The sequence below is a fragment of the Myxine glutinosa genome, chromosome 9 (assembly GCF_964187855.1).
Source record: "Myxine glutinosa chromosome 9, kmMyxGlut1.1, whole genome shotgun sequence".
NCBI classification, from domain to species: Eukaryota; Metazoa; Chordata; class Myxini; order Myxiniformes; family Myxinidae; genus Myxine; species Myxine glutinosa.
The window spans coordinates 139,315,366-139,335,232 of record NC_136269.1 but is presented as its reverse complement, the minus strand read 5'-3'; the positions used below and the strand labels follow the sequence as shown (position 1 = coordinate 139,335,232).

Here is a 19,867-nt window from a genome sequence, read left to right as displayed (position 1 = left end):
CCCCCTTTCCCATGCCTCCCCCCCAAAGCCCTCTCCCTCCCACAGTTCTCTCGATGTCTCCATGTCTCTCGGTTCCTGCTCTCAAATGTTGTGTTTGTGTCCTTCCCCCTCTCTCCCCATCTTGTCTACCGCTCCCGATGCTTTTTGTTTTATGTGTCGGTTTGTCGGTTATGTGTCGGTTTGTCGGTTTGTCTTTCTGTGTTATAAATGTTCGCTCCTTCACGAGCCTCGATCTTGTATACAAAAAAAAACAAAAAAAAAAACAAAACAAACTGAAAACAGATTCCTCATTGAAGAGTTCGCAAGTTTAATCGTGTCAACATTGCTGTTCACATGCACAAACAAAAGGATCCCTGTGGTTCTTGGTATATGATTTTGCATCATTTTTGCCATTGCGGTATCTTTATGTATGCTCTGCACTCCCAGTACCACAAAAAGGTGACAATAGAATGAATGAATGATAGTTTTAAGGCCATTTTCCCCGCTAGAGCAGGGGTTAGCCTTGCGGACCCCATGACAATCATGGTTTCCTGTTTGAGGCAGTTTTTTAAATGGCCGGATGCCCTTCCTGACGCCAACCCTTGGTCGCCTCTTGCGATACGCAGGGGATACGGTGTACCTATTCTAAATTGGGGTACACACCGGGATCATTCATCCCAGCAAGCTGGTACTGAATTTGCCAACCTCGGAGGGATGTCAGGCTGAGTCAACCCCCCCCCCCCCCGCCATTAATTCAGGGATCGACCGGGATTCGAACCCAGGATCCTGGGATCCCAAGCCGGCACCCTAACCGCTAAGCCAACACCAGGCTCAAAATAGGGGAAAAAAAGGCGACAACAGGATGTCATGTATTTATTTGCAAGCAAATGCATCAACTTGAGACGCCGCCACCAGTGGAGACGTAATAAAGAGATCAACTCAAATGCAAACACTGAACTCCTCTAGATGAGATATGGAAAGTCAAAACATTTTGCTGCTGCAAAAACACGTCGTGGGATCTTCGATGGCTGCCAACTAATGCCGGCAGATGCGGCACGGTGCTCGACACGCATGCGGAATATGATGCGACTGTTGATGAAACGGCCTGCCTCCGAAACGCCAGGGTGAGACTTCATCGTCGGGTTGGAATCAAAAGCAAGGATACGGCCAAAAGGCAAGTGCACCCCCTCCGCAACCCACTCAACCCATCAATATTCTATTAAAATAAATAAATAAACAAAACTCATTTATATAGCGCCAGTCGAACGCGCCAGGCCATGATTCTCCCAAACCACCAAAGGTTGCTTCATGTGCATCGGTGTAACGACCCTGATGACCCATAGATCTGCTCGGCCGGTGCCACAAAGCAAATACGGTTAAAAGGTTTAAAGATTCAAACCGCGGCTATCTCATCTCTATCTAGCAAGACTGGGACCCCAGGTCCTCAAACCTGATGACTTTCAATCGGCCAGATTCAAGGTTTACGCAACAAGGTGAGGGGAAACGTTCCCGACAATGGCTGAACGACAATTGTCCTTCCCAAGAAAAAAATGTTCACCAACCTAAATGTTTTTTGACAAGCACTACCGATTTGGAGAGGGAAACAACATTGTATTGGCATGCCCGATTACAATCTGATCTTTGGGCAAATAATCTGGCCTCACAATGAAGACCAACAAAGGAATTTCCTTGGCCACTCAACCACAACACAAAATAAATAAATACAAGACACACCTTTCATCAATTATAGAAAGTCCACCATTTCCGGGGCAGCGTTGCGACACGGCCAATAGGAACGTGCGGTCATCGTGGTGCAATCGGTCATCGTGGTGCAATCGGCGACGGACACGGGGTGATCAGAACATTATATAGAGGTGAACTCTGCAGAGATACTTGTGCGAACGGAAAATTTGGGAATTAACGGCGCACGGAGATCGATGTGGATAATGGATGACCCCATGTATCAGTCACATGCCACTCAAGTCGGTAATAAAATCCTGCCACGAAGAGACGGTGCAGAGAAAAGTATGTCAATATGCACCGTGCGCCACTCAAGGTTTTTGAAGCGCTGCTCTCTATCACCTGCAAAACTAGGAATCGATAGCACCACGTGCTTCGAGAGCAGCATGCCTGCTCTTCGAAATGACAATCCCATTTCAGCATCTGCTCATCGAGCCCTCGTTAGGTGCGCTGATGCCTCCCTGATGAACCCAGCAATGGATTTTGAGCCAAAGAGGTCTGGAACTCATCCACGAGATCAACTTGAAAGCACGGGGCGAGGATCACCCGGTGGGGGAAAGGAGGACGTGGAGGTTGGGGTGGCAGAATAATAAAGAAATAAACTGGAAGCACAACCTTGCTGAGTACAGCTAGAAAGCAAGCTACCAATTTAACATGAGCATCGTTATTGGCAAGTTGGCCTAGCGATGCCTGATGGAATCGAGCAGACGCTTTGCGGCTGCCTTAACGGGATAAAACTCCAAGCTAGCTCGGTCGGTGCCGCATCCTCAGGTGACCATGGAGGAGCCAGCCACCAATCCAATCTTCCCAGCCGTGAGCCAAGTGCTTTGCAATCTCGATTTGGCTTTGGAAAAGGACAGAATTGAAAGCTTTACAAAGTAAAGGATTTTCAAAGTGAAACCAGTGTCACTTTTAACTATGAACATTACCTAATAAAACTACTTCAACAGATATCCAATCATGGACAAGAGAAACGAGATGCCACCACGCCATGCACCCAATGCAAACATCCAGAGGTATAGATCCAGAGTTCGTGGTCCGACAAAATCCTTTATATTTTTGAGGTCAAAAGGTCAACATAGGCCAAAGGTCAACCACTTTTTTTCAAATTTCTAAAATCCTCAATTTTAATGATTGAATTGAAATTTGAATAGGATTTGAATTGGCTAACTGAATTCAACCACTAACTATTTTTGAGAACGGCGTAGGCCAAAAGGTCAACATAGTCCAAAGGTCAACCACTTTTTTTGAATTTCTAAAATCCTCAATTTTCATCCGATTCACTTGAAATTTGAATGGGATTTACATATCAGCTAACTGAATTCAACCACCAACTATTTTTGAGATCAACATAGGCCAAAAGGTCAACCACTTTTTTCAAATTTCTAAAATCCTCAATTTTAATGATTGAATTGAAATTTGAATAGGATTTGAATTGGCTAACTGAATTCAACCACTATTTTTGAGATCGGCGTAGGCCAAAAGGTCAACATAGTCCAAAGGTCAACCACTTTTTTTGAATTTCTAAAATCCTCAATTTTCATCCGATTCACTTGAAATTTCAATGGGATTTACATATCAGCTAACTGAATTCAACCACCAACTATTTTTGAGATCAACATAGGCCAAAAGGTCAACCACTTTTTTCAAATTTATAAAACCCTCAATTTTCATCCGATTGACTTGAAATTTTAAGTGGATTTGCATACCAGGTCACTGAATTCAACCACCAATTATTTTTGAGGTTATCTCAGGCCAAAAACTTATTTTAGGGATTTCACAAGTATCGTGCAAGGTCAACTAAAGGTCAACCTTCCAAAACCATCAATTTTCATCCAATTGACTTGAAAATTGAACAGCATTAGGACATTTTGTCATTAAATAAGGAAAACAACTGTGAGGTCAAAAGGTCAACTCAAGGTCAAACTTCCAAAATCATCGTTTGTTTTGCTGTGTACGTGTCTACTGTGTTTCTGGTTCAATCGTGTTTTGCATTTCATGCAAAAGTGTGTATTAGTCAGTCAGTTTGGTCGTACGTGTTTGGGGCCTGGTTAGACTCGAGGCCTGCCCAGTCGCCTCTTATGGTCTTTTGTTATTCACGTTCGATCTCTCTCTGGATTTTTTTTTTCTCACCCCCTACTTTCTCCCTGACCTTTTACCCTTTGTTTGATGTCTTAAATACCAAATTAATTAAATAAAGGAAAAATAATAATAATAATAATAATTACGTTCTCTCCTTGCGGTCTCCCCTCACCTGCCTGCGTCCACCCCTCCCCCGCCCACGTCCACGTGTTGAACCAACAGTTTTGCTTTAAAATGTTTGACCTCCCCCCTGCCATGTTGTATTCATTAGTATATTACTAGGGCATGCCCGTACTATATATAAGCTAGGACGTGCCCGTACGTGGGTGCCCGTTCCTTGCCAAAAAAAAAAAAAAAAAAAAATTTGTGTAGGGGTGTGTGTGTGTAAACATCCTAGGGCATGCCCGTACGTGGGTGCAAAAAAACATGCGTGCAAACAACAACAACAAAAAAAAACTTTGAAACCACGTGGCAGTAACGACCACAGAACCCCCCCCCCCTCTATTTACATGAATGGTTTGGTCCATTCGCAACGACCACAGAACCCCCCCCTCTATTTACATGCAATGGTTTGGTCCATTCGCAACGCCAAAGCGAACGGCGAACGGCTAAATCGCCATAGCTCGGTAAGTACTTGTCCGATTAATTTCAAACCTTGAAAAGGCACATCCTCGGGTCCCCAGCAATATACCTGGCAAGTTGCAAGTATATCGGACCCGTGGTTGTCGAGAAACAGCGGTCACAGACAAACAAACGTACAAACGTACAAACAAACAAACACACAGAGATTACTGGAATTATAGATAGATAACTCGCTTCTTTTCTTCCTGTTTAAAAGGCTGCAATCAATTTGCTCATTCAATCTTTCCATCACACACACACAAAAAAAATCAATCTCGTACAATTCTTCCGTTCTCCATTCTCGAAACTCACTTTCATTCCACCCCTACTCAAACGTTCTCAAACGGATCTCTGATTTGAATATCTCAAAAAACCTAGTCTGTAATAAATGTTCGATTTTCTTTAATCATTCAAAACTTTCTTATCTCCCCCCTCACCCCTCTCCCTCAAATTTCCCCCCTCACCCCTCTCCTTCAAATCTCCCACTCACCCCTCCCCTTCAAAATTCCCTCCTCACTATTTTTCTTCAATTCTCCCCTCTGACCACTCCTCCTCAAAGTTGCCTCATCCCCACTTCCCCTCCCAACTCATACCTCCACATCCTCCTACCTTCTACTTCACTCGGCCACCCCTCAAACAACTCCTCACTGTCCTTCATCCCATCATCAAACCTTTTGTCCTCATCCTTCAAAAACTCTCTTCCTCACTCTCCTTACACTGCCCTCTCTCCACCACACCCCCAGGAGTACCTCTGGCAACGGCTTCCCCGCCGCTCTTATCTTCTGTTTATGTGTGTTGTAGTGTCCACCAAACTGTAATGACTCCATTTACATCTCGCTGTCTGAAAACATGGACCAACTTCTATCCACTAATCCCAACTCTCTCTTCCTCATATGTGGCGACTTCAACTGTCATCATGCCAGCTGGCTGGGTGTGGGTTCCTCTCTCACCAGCCATGGCACCTCAGCAAAGGACTTCTGCGCCTCATTGGGACTGACACAATCTGTCAATTTCCAGACCCGAATCTCAGTCAACGGTACATCATCTCTGCTAGACTTGGTTATGACTAAATTCCCAGCAAATGTCTGCTGTTCTTCTTCTCTTCCAATCCGTTCATCTGATCATTTCCTTGTTAAAGTGGACATCTCTCTGGCCGTTCTCAGAGAGCCTCCTCAGCGCCGACGTGTCTGGCATTTCACTCAGGTCGACTGGCACGGTCTTCAAACAGCCATCAATCATCTGGACTGGTCTCCCATCTCCACTACCTCTGACATCAACTCTTCCTGGGAATTCTTCCAAAGTAAACTGCTCTCTCTCATGCACAGATTTATCCCATCCAGTCTACAGTTGTCATACGCTTCCTCCCGTCCATGGTACACGGAATTTTGTGGCGAGACAGTTGCGCTGAAACAACTTGCCTTTGCCTCTTGGAAGGCAAATCCAACAGAAGGCAACCTCATTTCCTTTCACAAAGCTCAGAACAAGTGTGTGTCTACTACTCAGGAGAGCCAGGATACATTATCTCTCTACTCTCAAGATTGAACTCTTAAACCTGTCTCCCTCCTTCAAATCCTGGTGGCATCTGGTCAAATCTGTTTCTGGTATTTGTTCCCCTTCCATCCCCTCCTTTACCTCAAATGGCTACGTAGCCGACTCTGCACATGAAAAATCTGAACACCTCACCTCTGTGTCTGCCTCAACCTCTTGCGTCCCAAACCCATCTCTCCCTGTACCCATTTTACACAGTCGTATGCAGCTGCTCCTGGACTCTGTGTCCTTCTCTCCTGAAAAGGTGGAGAAGTTTCTGTCAAACCTCAACTCCGATTCTGCAACTGGACCAGACGGCATCAGCCCACGGGTCCAAAAATCCTGCTCTGCCGCTCTTTCACAACCTCTCTCTGCTCTCCTCACCCTCTCTTTTGCTCAAGGTCATCTGCCATCTGCTTGGAAATCAGCCAACATTACTGCTTTTCACAAAAAAGGTGCAAAAACAGATCCTTGCACCTACAGACCAACCAGCCTGCTCCCAATAATCAGCAAGATCATGGAATTAATCATCGCCTCTGATATTAAATCCTTCCTCTTCTCCAATGGCTTGATCTCGGATCATCAATTTGGATTCAGACCAGGTCTCTCTACTCTGGACATGCTGCTTCTGCTATCTCAACAAAGGATGGAGGTCCTGAATACCAAACAGGAAATCAGAGCCATCCGTCTCCCTTGACATATATCTCGTGCTTTCGATACGGTCTGGCACCCCGCCATGCTCACCAAACTCTCCTCTTATGGTGTTCATGGAAACCTCCACGCATGGTTTGCGGACTTCCTCTCTGGTCGCAGTCAACGTGTGGCCCGACATGGAATTCTCTCATCTCCCCTTCCTGTTCAGGCTGAAGTTCCCCAAGGTACGCAAGGTAGTGTTCTGGGCCCTGTGCTCTTTCTGGTCTTCATCAATGATCTCTCCGACTACAGGAAAATCCTCTCTATGTCTTTGCTGATGACTCCACTCTCTGCCACTCCATATCTCACCCCTCAGATCGGCAGTCTGCAGCCTCTTCACTTTCTGCAGACCTGGACAAAATCACAAACTGGTCAAACAAGTGGAACATGTCTTTCAATCCTGACAAATCTCACACTCACTATGTCTGTCCAAAAAGACCATCTGTACAACCCTCCAATCTACTTTCTCAGCAATCCTCTCCAAGATGTTCTGTCACTCAAGCTTTTGGGTCTCACCATCAGCCATGATCTTTCCTGGGAAAACCACATTTCCAAGCTGGTCTCCAAAGCCAGTCGCCGACTGCACATCCTCCGTCATGCGAAGTCCTTCCTTGGCACCTCTGAGCTCCTCACCACATACAAAGCTTTCATCTGCAGTTTGATGGAATACTGCTCTCCCCTCCAAGCAGGTACTCCTGCCTCACACCTAGCTCGGCTTCACGCTGTAGAAACCAAAGCATTCAGAATCATTGGAATCTCACGCGTTGAAGCTGATTCTGAGGGCATTTCTCTCTCTCTCACTGCAAGCAGGTTGGTGGTCTTCCTGTCTTCCACAGATTCATTTCTGGCCTAGCTCCCCCAGCTCTGTCTGTGCTGTGTCCCCCAAATATTCCTACAGGTCGCACAATATCTGCCAGCAACCCTTTTCTGGTGAAACTGCCAACATCAAGACTCTCTCTCTATTCACCTTCACTCTTTCATTCCTCTTTTCTCCCGCCTCTGGAATAATCTTCCTCACTCTCTTCAATCCCTCTCCTTCCAGGTCTTTAAAACAGCTGCTCACCACCATCTCTTATCTTCCCCCATCCAAAACCTTGATCTTTTCTAGCCCCATTAATACACCCCAGATCATCCACCGTCAATCTGACTTCATTCCTGAAATTCCTAGTAGTGTCAATTTGTTTTATATTGTGTATCTCCTCCTCTCCCCATCGTCCTCTCCCTTCCACAGATCTCCCGATGTCCCTGTTCTCTGCTGTTGTGCTTGTGTGCTTCCTTCTCTCTCCCCCCCATCTTGACTCCTCCTCCCTTTATTATGTTTTATGTGTCCGTTTATGTTTTTTGTGTTTTATGTGCTAATGTGTGTTTAATGTGCTAGCTCTTACACGAGCCTAGAACTTGTATACAAAAAATTAAAAAATAATTAATCAATTTTCATCCGATTGACTTGAAATTTTAACAGCATTTCATAGAACATAGTCATAGTGCCTCACTGAATTGGGAAACCAACTATTTTGAGGTCAAAAGGTCAAAGGTCAACTCTAGGTCAAGCATCTAAAATCATCAATTTTCATCTGAAAAATCATCACTGTTCATCCTATTGACCCGAGCTTTGATCAAGATCGTCAATTTTAATCTTGATGAAATGGACAATTTGCTGGATGAATGGCAACCTTTTTTTTGGACGGGGGGGGGGGGGGGGGGGATTTTGCAAGTATCGTGCTCTGCATGACGTCTTCTTATTTCTTTGTTTGTGAACAGGATATCTCAAAAGGTTGTGGACGTACTCGAACGATATTTGATGGTGAGGTTGGGTATGTGACAAGGACGAAATGATAAGATTTTGGTAAAGATCCGGATCTGGATCCAATAATTTAAAAGTGATTCTTCACCATTGAGAGATTGGGCAAAAAACGATATATATAGCAGGATATCACAAAAAGTTGTGGATGGATTCGGACGAAACTTGGTGAATAGGTTAGGTTGAGTGTGTGTCAAGGAGGAATTGATCCGTATATGAGAATTTTTAAATTCCAAGTGATTCTTCATCATCGAGTGATTGGGCCAAAAACGATATGTAGCATGATATTTCAAAAAGTTGTGGACATCGTATAACAAAACTAGGCGGATGAGTTGGTTCGGCGACAACAAGCGAATTCGATTTTGGTTCAGGCCTGAATCCAGGTCCGGCCTATCAGTGGGATACAAAATGTAAACCGTTCAGCCTGGAGAGGTATGCAGTCTACAGAGTGACGTTCTAAATGACACTGTAAAAGTCAAACAAATACACCCGAAGAGCTTATTTTACAAACCCAAGACGATTTGTACAAATAAGACATTATTGCAGTAGACGAAGAACAAGATTCAACCAATGATCCTCGTACGTTGCTGGCATGCACACAACGTTTATCAAAGTTCACCACCACCTGCAAAATAATCTTCCCACCACGACCACAACCACAAATACTACCACCACGTCAATGTCAAACCTCAGACGATCGCTCACCAATACTCCACTTATCCATACCTGTATCGGTGAATACCACAAATGCTATCAATCTGACATTTACAGATCTTCAGCTGTTTGTCAAACCAATCCAATAACATAAGATCTTCCCCAAGCAGAAAAATACCCAATACACAAATGGCCCAAAGGCGATAACCGTAACACACCTGTGTGTACGAGCTGAACAAGTGACTCTGAATCTCATCCATGGAATCCAGACCATACGACACAGTGCCCAGGTGCAGCCTTTTGAATACCATCTCGTTCTGAGTGAGAGTTCCTGCTCAAGCAAACGGGCAAAATCTGTCAGAATTAACATTTTCCTGTCAATCAAAACTTGCTAACAAACAAATGTATGTTTTAACAAGCAATTCTAACAAGCAACAAGCAATTTGACAAGCAAACAAATGTAACTTTCCCCTGAAGTGCTGTATTCTGTCGTATATTATAACACCTTTTTCTTCTTCTTCTTCTTCTTCTTTAAAAGGTTGCTTTTGACTTGCTCACGAAATCTATTCATTCCAAAAAAAAATTCCATCTCTTACAGTTCCTCTTTCCTACATTCCCTAAACTCAACTGCACTCCACACTCCCCCTCCCCCCTCCAGTGTCCTTAAACGCATCTTTGACTCGAAGGTCACAAGAAACTCATTTTGCAATAAATGTTCGTTTCCCATTAATCGTACAACACTTTCTAAAATCCAAACTCACCCCTCCCCTCCAAATCATCCCCATCACCCATCCCTTTCAAATCTCCCCCCTTGCCCCTTCCCTCCTAAACTCCCCACACACCCCTCCCCTCCTAGACTCCCCCTCGCCTACTAAACTCCCCCCTCACCCCTCCCCTTCAAATCTCCCCCTCATTTTTTTCTCCATTTCTCCCCTTCCCACGCTGCCTCCCCCCCCCCCCCCCCCTCCCAAGCCGTCTCCCTCCCACAGATCTCCTGATGTCCCTGCTCTCAAATGTTGTGTTTGTGTGCTTCCCCTTCTCTCCCCATGTTGTCTACCACTCCCCTTATTATATACTTTGTGTGTCTGTTTGATTTTTGTGTGATAAATGTTAGCTCTTTCACGAGCCTCGATCCTATATTAAAAAAACAACAACAAACAAACAAAAAAAAAAACATTCAATTACCATGTATAAAAATTACTTTGCAGTTTATCTCCCAATATACAACAACCCCTATATTCCCCCTACCCTAAAGACACACCTGTTTTGTCTGACAAAAGGTACACGATCCGTCCAAGTTGTTCAGGGATGGTGCTGGTGCGAACAACTGTGCCAGGGATTTCATCATCCCGCATTATCATCCAGCCAAATGCAACTTTGCCCATGTCCAAGTTCACACGCAGGCTACGATGGCAAGGGTGAGGAAGCAATCAGAAGTCTCAAAATGGGTGCACAGCAGGGGAATGAGGGCAAGGCTGGGTAGGGCACTCTGGCTGAGGCTCAGGGAGAGAGAGGGAGTGGGGGTGTGGGGAGCGTTGGCCAGGGCTGATTTGGGGCACGTGGCGTAGGTGGTGTGTGGGGGCGGAGGAAGAGGAGGGAGAGCAAGTTTGGTGTACATGTTAGGGGAGGCATGCGTGAGGTCGGGGGGGGGGGGGGGGGGGAGGGGGTTGGTGTGGGTAACGGTAGGGAGGATGCAGGCATAGAGCAGGTAGGGAGGGATGTGTATGTGGGGCAGGTGTGGATGCAGGGTGGATGCAGGGCAGGTAGGGAGGGGGGTGGGGGGGGGGTGGGTGTGGGCATGGGTAGGGGGGATGCAGGCATAGAGCAGGTAGGGAGGGGGGAGGGGGGGTGTGCGGACACAGGGCGATTGCTTGCAGAACCTTATTGGAATGATGTACGAGAAGAGCAGAATGAAGCGAGCCAAATACTGGTACCATGGCCCATCAAATCCCTTCAACGCAACCATGACAGTGGACAGCACCAAAACAGCAAGGAAGAGCACCTTGGTGAGGCGGTTTACCTCTAGATCAAGCAAACCCACCTGTTGGCACACGCAATTTGAAGGTAGTTCATTTGTTATTGAAGTAATCAAACAGTTGTTCAATTGGCACAACCAAATTATCAATTACCAAAAGGCACTGAACGACCACAACATACCAAGACGATGACAAAGTGAGTTTAAGGGCTAAATACTTTTTTGGAGAAGGTAGACGGGTGGGCTGAGGATGAGTGGGATGGAAAACGATAAAGAAAAACAAATTCCGAGCCTTATTGTGAGGATGCGATGTGTTCATGACGCTGCGGGTTTCCTTCCCAGTGTAGACCACCACGCCCACCACCATGCCTGTGCAAAAACAATGAAATATCAATCACACAATCTTACAGCTCAAGTGAAATTATACACTCTGCTGCATATGGTGACGTAACCGGATATGTAAAAGAAGCTTTGCATTCTCATGGTCTGCAACAAGAGGTGGTGGAAGTAAGGATTTTTGTACCAGAGGCAACGACCGTGCTCGCCCAGAGCGTGTTCTCGATGCTCAAACTCTCCGATATCGTCGGGTTCACATCATCCTAGAAACCAGAAACGGTGAACGGAGGGGTGCGATCACCAATTGTACAAATCATAGCAAAAGCGGCAGCGAAACATCGCGTGGATGAAACATTCGGGACATTCACACCAAAATGTTACCGTTGCGCAGTATACCATGAAATGCAGCGGAACCCTACTTTACGGAGCGTGCACGTGACTATTTCTGAACATCTCTTGTAAGACGATTGATGTGCAACCACACAAGTCTTTCGGGGGATTGGCATCTGATTTACTAAGGACAAAGGGTTTACGCTTCAGGCCAGAGAAGATGAGCAAAGAATGACCAGTTTTGTGATCATGTCTTGATGTTCCACCTCATGGGCTTAGGCCTTAGGGCGTGGCAAGATAGTTCTGAAATAAACGTTATTTCTGTGGATATTGTTGATTTTGATTGATTATATTTTTAAGGAGTGTAGAGGATATTAAATTATCATCATGTATTATATAAAACTTGCATTAATTATTCTAAAATATGTCTGTGTGTCTGTGTGTCTGTCTGTGTGTCTGTCTGTCTGTCTCTGTCTGTCTGTCTCTGTGTGTCCGTCTGTCTGTCTGTCTGTCTGTGTCTGTGTGTCTGTCTGTGTGTCTGTCTGTGTGTCTGTCTGTGTGTCTGTCTGTGTGTCTGTCTGTGTGTCTGTCTGTGTGTCTGTCTGTGTGTCTGTCTGTGTGTCTGTCTGTGTGTCTGTCTGTGTGTCTGTCTGTGTGTCTGTCTGTGTGTCTGTCTGTGTGTCTGTCTGTGTGTCTGTCTGTGTGTCTGTCTGTGTGTCTGTCTGTGTGTCTGTCTGTGTGTCTGTCTGTGTGTCTGTCTGTGTGTCTGTCTGTGTGTCTGTCTGTCTGTGTGTGTGTCTGTGTGTGTGTGTGTGTCTGTGTGTGTGTGTCTGTGTGTGTGTGTCTGTCTGTCTGTTTGTCTGTTTGTCTGTCTGTGTGTGTGTGTGTGTGTGTCGTTGGTTGTTATCTCCATACGCAAGTTTAATGAGGTGGAACGGAGCCCTCCCAGGACTCATAGTATTCACCTCCATGCGTGCATATATAGATGGGTGTGTGTTTGTTTGTGTGTTTGTGCATGTGTGTGTGCACTGTTGTTGGCTGCTACCTGCACATGTGCGTAGGCTTTAGGTGATGGAACGGAGACCTGTCAGGTCTTAAAGTGTCCGTGTGCATCCGTGTGTATGCGTATGTATGCATATGTATGCGTATGTATGCATATGTGTGTGTGCATGTGTATGTGCATGTGTGTGTGTGCATGTGTATGTGCATGTGTGTGTGCACATGTGTGTGTTTTTGTGTGTATTGTTTTGGAAGGGGCGGTGTGGGGAGGGGAGTGGAGGTGGGAAAGAAAAGAGAATCAAGGTCAAAATTTCAGACAGGGCAGGCAGGTCGTGTGATTTTATGGAGACTACCTTGCATCGATAAATACCAAAATTGCATCATCTAACAGCAGCCATGAAGTACCATTATCAATTTTAACATCTAAAAATTACCAACACCACCGCCACCACAAGATTGTAAAAATTACACCTCCAACCCCTCCTCTGCTTCCCAAATAAGGTTATCAAGGAACATCCCCTTTATACCTTTCATTGGACAAGACCTACCGGTGCATGTGATTGCATCAACCTAACTTATTCTATCCCCAGTACACCAACGTGACAATTCCAGATCTAAGTGAGCAAGACAGGGTATTGATACCCGAGTGAAAGTGCCCACGAAGCTGTGGATGTCCATCTGGGGTTTCTCAGCATACACGCTGGCTCGAATCGACACGAGCTCCTGCAGAAAAGAAAAATGCAAGGTGAACGTACCTGCTCGCGACAATACATCCATTTTATCAGTGGTGGAATCAACAGAATGTGGGGATTTATTTTGATAGACTTTGGAACTTAAGATGCTGTAAGAAGAATCAATCACAAAGTATAACCTCAAAAAAGCAAACTGCCATCCCTCTTACAGAAACCCCTCATATTCCAACTCGCAACAATCTGCATCTGCTGTTCTTTTCTTACTGACATTTCCTTCTCCAATCGCCACCACAACCACTTCTTCCTCCTTTTCCTCTTCTTCTTCTTCAGATCCGTAATATTTTATTGTCCGGTATCCTTTGTCCATATCTGACAGTGTGGCTCCTCTGTTTCTCACTAGTCTACCCGTCATCAGTCAGCCTACATGGGCTTTATAAACCTTTTGTTGGTGAATTGCCAGCCCACTCCCAACTCCGAGGAGAAACGAATCAATCCACGGACGCGTTTGTATCTCCCTGGCCTGTCATCAGTGTGGAGTGGATTCCCCTCGGGAAACGAGCTGGCAGACTGTCCACTCTTGCCGTTTCTTAAGCAGCGCGCGTTGCATCACAAAGTCGACTATCCCTACTGCTCGTGCTGACCTGTTCTCTCTTGTTTGCTCAGCTCTTCCACAAGTCTTGAACTTTGACGAAAGAAAAACAAAAACCCAGCTATCCAACATCTAGCTGGCGATCTCCAGCATGCTCACCGCGACAGCAGGCAGCCGTTGTGTGCAGGTGACAGCCAGGCGCAGCTTCCAGTCAGTCTCACCGTCCAGCTGATCGGTCCTGATGAAGCACGAGCCTAGAGGCCGGGCAATGAGAATTTCTTTATTTTATCCTCTTGGTTGTCGAAGCAGAGAGCGAATAATGCAGACACAAGCTTTATTTCCCTGAATTCAAAGGCATCATTTCCAAAATAGAATACAAATAAATCTCAGTTGGATGTGAGCAGAGTTATCACAAAACAAGTCAGCAAGGCCCAAGTAGATTTCTGCTTTCATTGCCAAAGAGACCTCAGGGGAGAGCAGGCCTTTGTTAATGAGCACATTTTACAACCCAATTTGGACCCCTTAAACAAAACTTCGATTCAAGCCCAACAATGACAAAAAAGAAAGAAAAAAAAAGGCAAAGACGTAGAACAAGAAATCGAGGCTCGGCTGTAAGGAGGAGGGAAGGCACGCAGAATGGAGAAGGGCCATTAGGCCTTATCTAAAGTTACACTGACTGTCATTCCACACTGACACCGTCAATGTCTGCTGATGTGCTCTATGACAATCAGACTTGCATATGAAGTAACGCGATCGGACGATCCCAGTTTGCACCACGTGATCGCTCCTTTGCATGAAAAGGCCCATTCGCTATGTCGGGGAGATGACAATCCGGAGCCTGTACTCCGAGATGATTCCTTTTGTCTCCCTCACGATACTCAATACCAGATGGTGTCTGCCAGAGGGTGGCGGCGGGGGCACATGACCCCACACTACCATAGTGACGGCATGCTGTGCCACCAAAGGAGGCAGTGGAGCAGGGAAGGTAAAAGTTATATTTATTGAGGCCTGGTATGCAAATTTAACTTAAAATGTACCCACTAACAAAGGCATGGTCACACAAGGGAAGAAACGCTGCCATTCGGAGTGGCTACAGTGTGTCGCGCAAGGCGTCACGTAGCTACACAGTACAAATGTCAGAGTATTCATCAGTCTTTCTTAACAAATACCAGTGTGTTAGTTACTGGGACAGCCATAGATTCACATCAACATTCTAATCCCAACTGCTTGAGAGAGAGTCTTCACACTCATTGCACAAAGGCACAAAGGGGGAAGTGCTGACAAATCAACAGCCATTGAACAATAAAATTTAAACCAAAAGTTAGTGCGCCGTTTAGTTACATGGGTTTATATTATACGGCTGCAGATTGAGCATGAAAATGAGGGTGAAGTGGCAACTAGCTTCCTACCAGCTAATTTTGATATTTTTATGAAGTATGGGCCCTGACTACTTCACACACCAAAAATACCCAGAATCCCCTTGGGGGAACATATTCAAATGACGTCATCAAGATGGCCTCCGTTTTTATTAACTTTTTGTATTTTATTTTTACATTGAGGGTCCCTGTGTGTCCTGATCTGTAATAAAATGAAACTAGCATCTGATTTAAATATTCGATTTAATAATACTAGGGCGTGCCCGTACTATATATATATCTAAAATTATATCCCCCCCCCCTCTATTTACATGAAATGGTTTGGTCCATTCGCAAAGCCAAAGCGAACGGCTTGCGAGTACGGTGACAATTCCCCCCCTCTATTTACATGAAATGGTTTGGTCCATTCGCAAAGCCAAAGCGAACGGCTTGCGAGTACGGTGACAATCCCCCCCCTCTATTTACATGAAATGGTTTGGTCCATTCGCAAAGCCAAAGCGAACGGCTTGCGGAGTTTGGTAAATAAATCGCCATAGCTCGGTAACTACTTCTCCGATTAATATGAAACCTTGAAAAGGCACATCCTCAGGTCCCCAGCAATATACCTGGCAAGTTTCAAGTATATCGGACCCGTGGTTGTCGAGAAACAGCGGTCACAGACAAACAAACAAACACACAGACACACACACAGAGATTACTGGAATTATAGATAGATTAATATTTAATAATATTTAAAATAATATTTAAATAATAAATTAATTTCAATGCATGCATTGCAAATGCATGCAATGCATTCAAATGCATTTAAATTAATTTAATAATTTAATTTAAATATTTAAATAATATTTAAATTAAACGCAGCTGATGCATTAAGATCAATTTCTTGGGTATTCGGGTATTCAGTTGTTGGTTGTAATTTTTCTATGTCTCTGCGAATAATACCAACTGCACGGTGAAGTATTTGGGAATCATTTTTGTAATCAGAACCATTGTTGTAATTGTAAGCACATTCTCACGAACTTCTGCTGGCTTCATATTCGCTGCTGTAAGTTTTATTCCTTTCTTTTTATTCTCTGGTTCTCCACAAATGAAACAGTGTTCATCCCAGGAAAAGGCTGATGGTTTTTCTCTTGACAGTAAAACTACTATATAAACGGTTAGGTACCACGTCAGCACCTGTACACAATGCCAAACATTTACAATTTTGGCAGCCATTTTGATGACGTCATTTAAGCATGTTCCCCCAGAGGTATTCTGGGTATTTTTGGTTTGTGAACTTGTCAAGGCCCCTACTTTATAAAAAAAATACCAAACGTAGCTGGTAGGAAGATAGTTGCCAGTTCCGCCATTTTTAAGGCACTTTTTGACAATAATCTTCAGCCCTATTGGAGAACATGGGAAAACAAGTACCACAGCAAGCTCAAGCAGAGGGGATGGGTGTTTGACCAATCAAATCGCTTCAACCCACTCAAAGCATTCGCTCCATTCAGACCAGAGTATTGCTTGTGTGGTGTTTACTCCACGCCATGACAATCTAATTAAACAAGGCCCCGTAAATGCCATTCAGAACGGTCTGGTTGTCCTCATGGTGACCACCACCCCTCGTCAGTGATGAAGGAGACGCAAATTGATAAACATAATGAAAGGATACTTCTCTCGACGCAAAATGATCAAGGCTCTTATTCCGCATGCACCACAAGGCTGTGGGGTAGCATCATTGGCTGAGGGCGTGACTGTGACGCTGAACTAGTGCCCCCTGTAGGTGAGGGCAGGAATTTGTAGCTTGATAAGGGTGCCGGTGATGCCTCGCCTACTCTTCATGAACGACACTGGGATCTTTAACGTCAACCAACGAATGCTGGCAGACGGGAATCCCAGTTTAACGTCAATCCGAGGTACGGCACATACAGGGTACGACAGGTCCGAGGTACGACAGTTTATAGCTGGGTTGGGATTCAGACCCAAACCATACAGCTTAGATGTGAGTGTGCGGTCCTCTAGGGCTCTAGGCCGACCTGTCAGCCCGATCAAGGATTGTAGCAAAGCAAACGTTCCAAACGGAAATCGAAACAAAGTGTTTGAGCATGTGACTTCTGATCACTTGAGACTTTTTTATTTTTTGGATACAAGATCGAGGCTCGTGTAAGAGCTAACATCAATCACAAAAAAACAAACTGACACATAAAACTTACAATAAAGGGAGCGGGAGTCAAGATGGGGAGAGAGAGGGAAGCACACAAGTACAACAGCAGAGAACAGGGACATCGGGAGATCTGTGGGAGGGAGGAGGCTTGGGGGGAGGAGGCATGGGAAGGGGGGGGAGGAGGTTGGGAGAGGTATAAAACACATGGACACTGCTAGAACTTTCAGGAAAGAAAGAAGTCGGGATTTCAAAACAAATGGATCTGGGGTGAATTAACGGGGGTAGAAGAGATCAAGGTTTTGGATGGGGAAAGATTGTGGTGAACAGCTGTTTTAAAGACCTGGAGACCTGCTCGAGAACAAAATGACATTCCCAGTAAGATTACAAAGCCAGTGAGCTGCAGGCATAAACTTCACAATGCCCGACACAGCTTTCATACCGGAAGTGTGCCCAGGAACGGAATCCTTAACATTGGTCCGAATTGCCGTCTTGGAAGCAGTGCTACTCGGATGTAGTTTCCCCACGGATGAAATTTCTTTTTTAGACCCACACCCCAGTGCGATGAATGCCCATTTCAAAAGTTTCTCATGTGGAGACACAAATGCTAGATGGATCACGTGATCACGCAAGGACTGCAGAATTTCACACCGACATTAAAATTTAACGAGTGAGCAACATGACAGTCATGTGATGCCGGCTGCTTTAATGAGATAAAGAACGAGCTATTTGGTTACAAAAGTTTTGGGTGAATAATTTATGCCATTTTTTCAGCCTTTGTGCATGGGCATGAGTGATCTTGTCAGCACATGTTCCGCACTTCTCGCTCGGGAGAGTTTGAGAACGAGGCACCGGTGCATCTCTTCCTGCTTCTAACCAGGCGGTGTGCACTTCGCCTCTGGTGGCCGATCAGCAAATACTGCGCGACATCCCCGACTACCCGACAAACACACATTTAACTCACCCACAGACCATCGGGTTGACCAATACATACAGAGACCTTCATCGCAGACTTGTCTCCGAAAAGAAGAATCATTGCGAGTGCCGAAGACTCTTCCATGAACTTTATTCAGAAATCACAACTATACGAGTAAATCATCAAGGTCATGGAATCAATCAAGGTATGGAATCGATCATCGCTTCTGACATCAAATCCTTCCTCTTCTCCAATGGCTGGATCTCGGATCATCAATTTGGATTCAGACCAGGTCTCTCTACTCTGGTCATGCTGCTTCTGCTGTCTCAACAATGGATGGAGGTCCTCAATGCCAAACAGGAAATTAGAGCTGTGTCCCTTGACATATCACGTGCCTTCGATACGGTCTGGCAGCCCGCTCTGCTCTCCAAACTCTCCTCCTATGGTACTCAAAGTATCCCCCGTTAATTCACCCCAGATCCACTTTTTTGAAATTCCGACTTCTTTCCTGGAAGTCCTAGCAGTGTCCATGTGCTTTATACCTCTCCCCCCCCCCCCCCACCCCCCTTCCCGTGCCTCCTCCCCCCAAGCCCTCTCCCTCCCACAAATCTCCCGATGTCCTTGCTCTCAAATGTTGTACTTGTGTGCTTCCCTCTCTCTCCCCATTTTGTCTCCCGCTCCCTTTGTCTTATGTTTTATGTCTCAGTTTGTCTTTTTTGCGATGAATGTTAGCTCTTACACGAGCCTCGATCTTGTATACAAAAAAAAAAAACCCAACATAAATACATCATTTATATTTTGCGACTTGTAAAATTTTTACTTCAAATCTGATTGGGCATCAACTCTACCAACCCTCTACATATAGGCCTCCTTCAGACCACTGCTCCACAAGGCTGTTAATAACAGACTCAATTGTCTGTGAATCAATAACACCACTTCCCATTCTGTGAGCGATCATCTTACATTCTCGTCGTCTTATATGGATGAACGATCATGCATCTTCACCATAACTCCCAGCCAAAGAGCTTATCGGCAGCAACAGGAATATTTGGTTATGGTGGGGGATTCACTGAAGACCCCAAGGACATGGAGAGGTCCAATTTTATGGTCCAAAATTGGTTTATTGATGCAAGACAAAAGAGAAGATAGACAGAATAGTTCAACCAAACAGGATAGGTCAACATTAGACAAATTCACAAAGGGTGCGCCAAATGAGCTCGTTCTTCCTCACGATGATGCCTGCATTCGTCCTTAGCACTTTGTAGCACTTTTTATTTATTTATTTTTTCCAGAAGACAGCTCGAAGATATTTAATTATTGGCAGACAAAAGAAGGAACTACAGTCAAGGTTGTCAAGGACTCAATCGTTGCGTGCCGACGCTAACAGGTTTCAAATTACGTTCATCACGAAACAGCT

At 45.1% G+C, this 19,867-nt stretch overlaps 1 protein-coding gene across 6 annotated transcripts in view; it reads right to left on the bottom strand.

Moving 5' to 3' along the window:
* The window catches only part of LOC137434862 (putative phospholipid-transporting ATPase IIB), a 223,291-nt gene that overhangs the window by 43,891 nt on the left and 159,533 nt on the right, over window positions 1-19,867 (bottom strand). For all 6 annotated transcript variants that reach the window (XM_078785002.1, XM_078784998.1, XM_078785000.1 and 3 more), the window contains 7 exons: window positions 14,178-14,272; window positions 13,380-13,460; window positions 11,596-11,671; window positions 11,365-11,441; window positions 10,978-11,138; window positions 10,359-10,501; window positions 9,316-9,428 (listed from right to left, as the gene is read on the bottom strand). In XM_078785002.1, coding sequence (XP_078641128.1) covers window positions 9,316-9,428; window positions 10,359-10,501; window positions 10,978-11,138; window positions 11,365-11,441; window positions 11,596-11,671; window positions 13,380-13,460; window positions 14,178-14,272 — 746 coding nt within the window. The remainder of the gene's footprint in view (window positions 1-9,315; window positions 9,429-10,358; window positions 10,502-10,977; window positions 11,139-11,364; window positions 11,442-11,595; window positions 11,672-13,379; window positions 13,461-14,177; window positions 14,273-19,867) is intronic.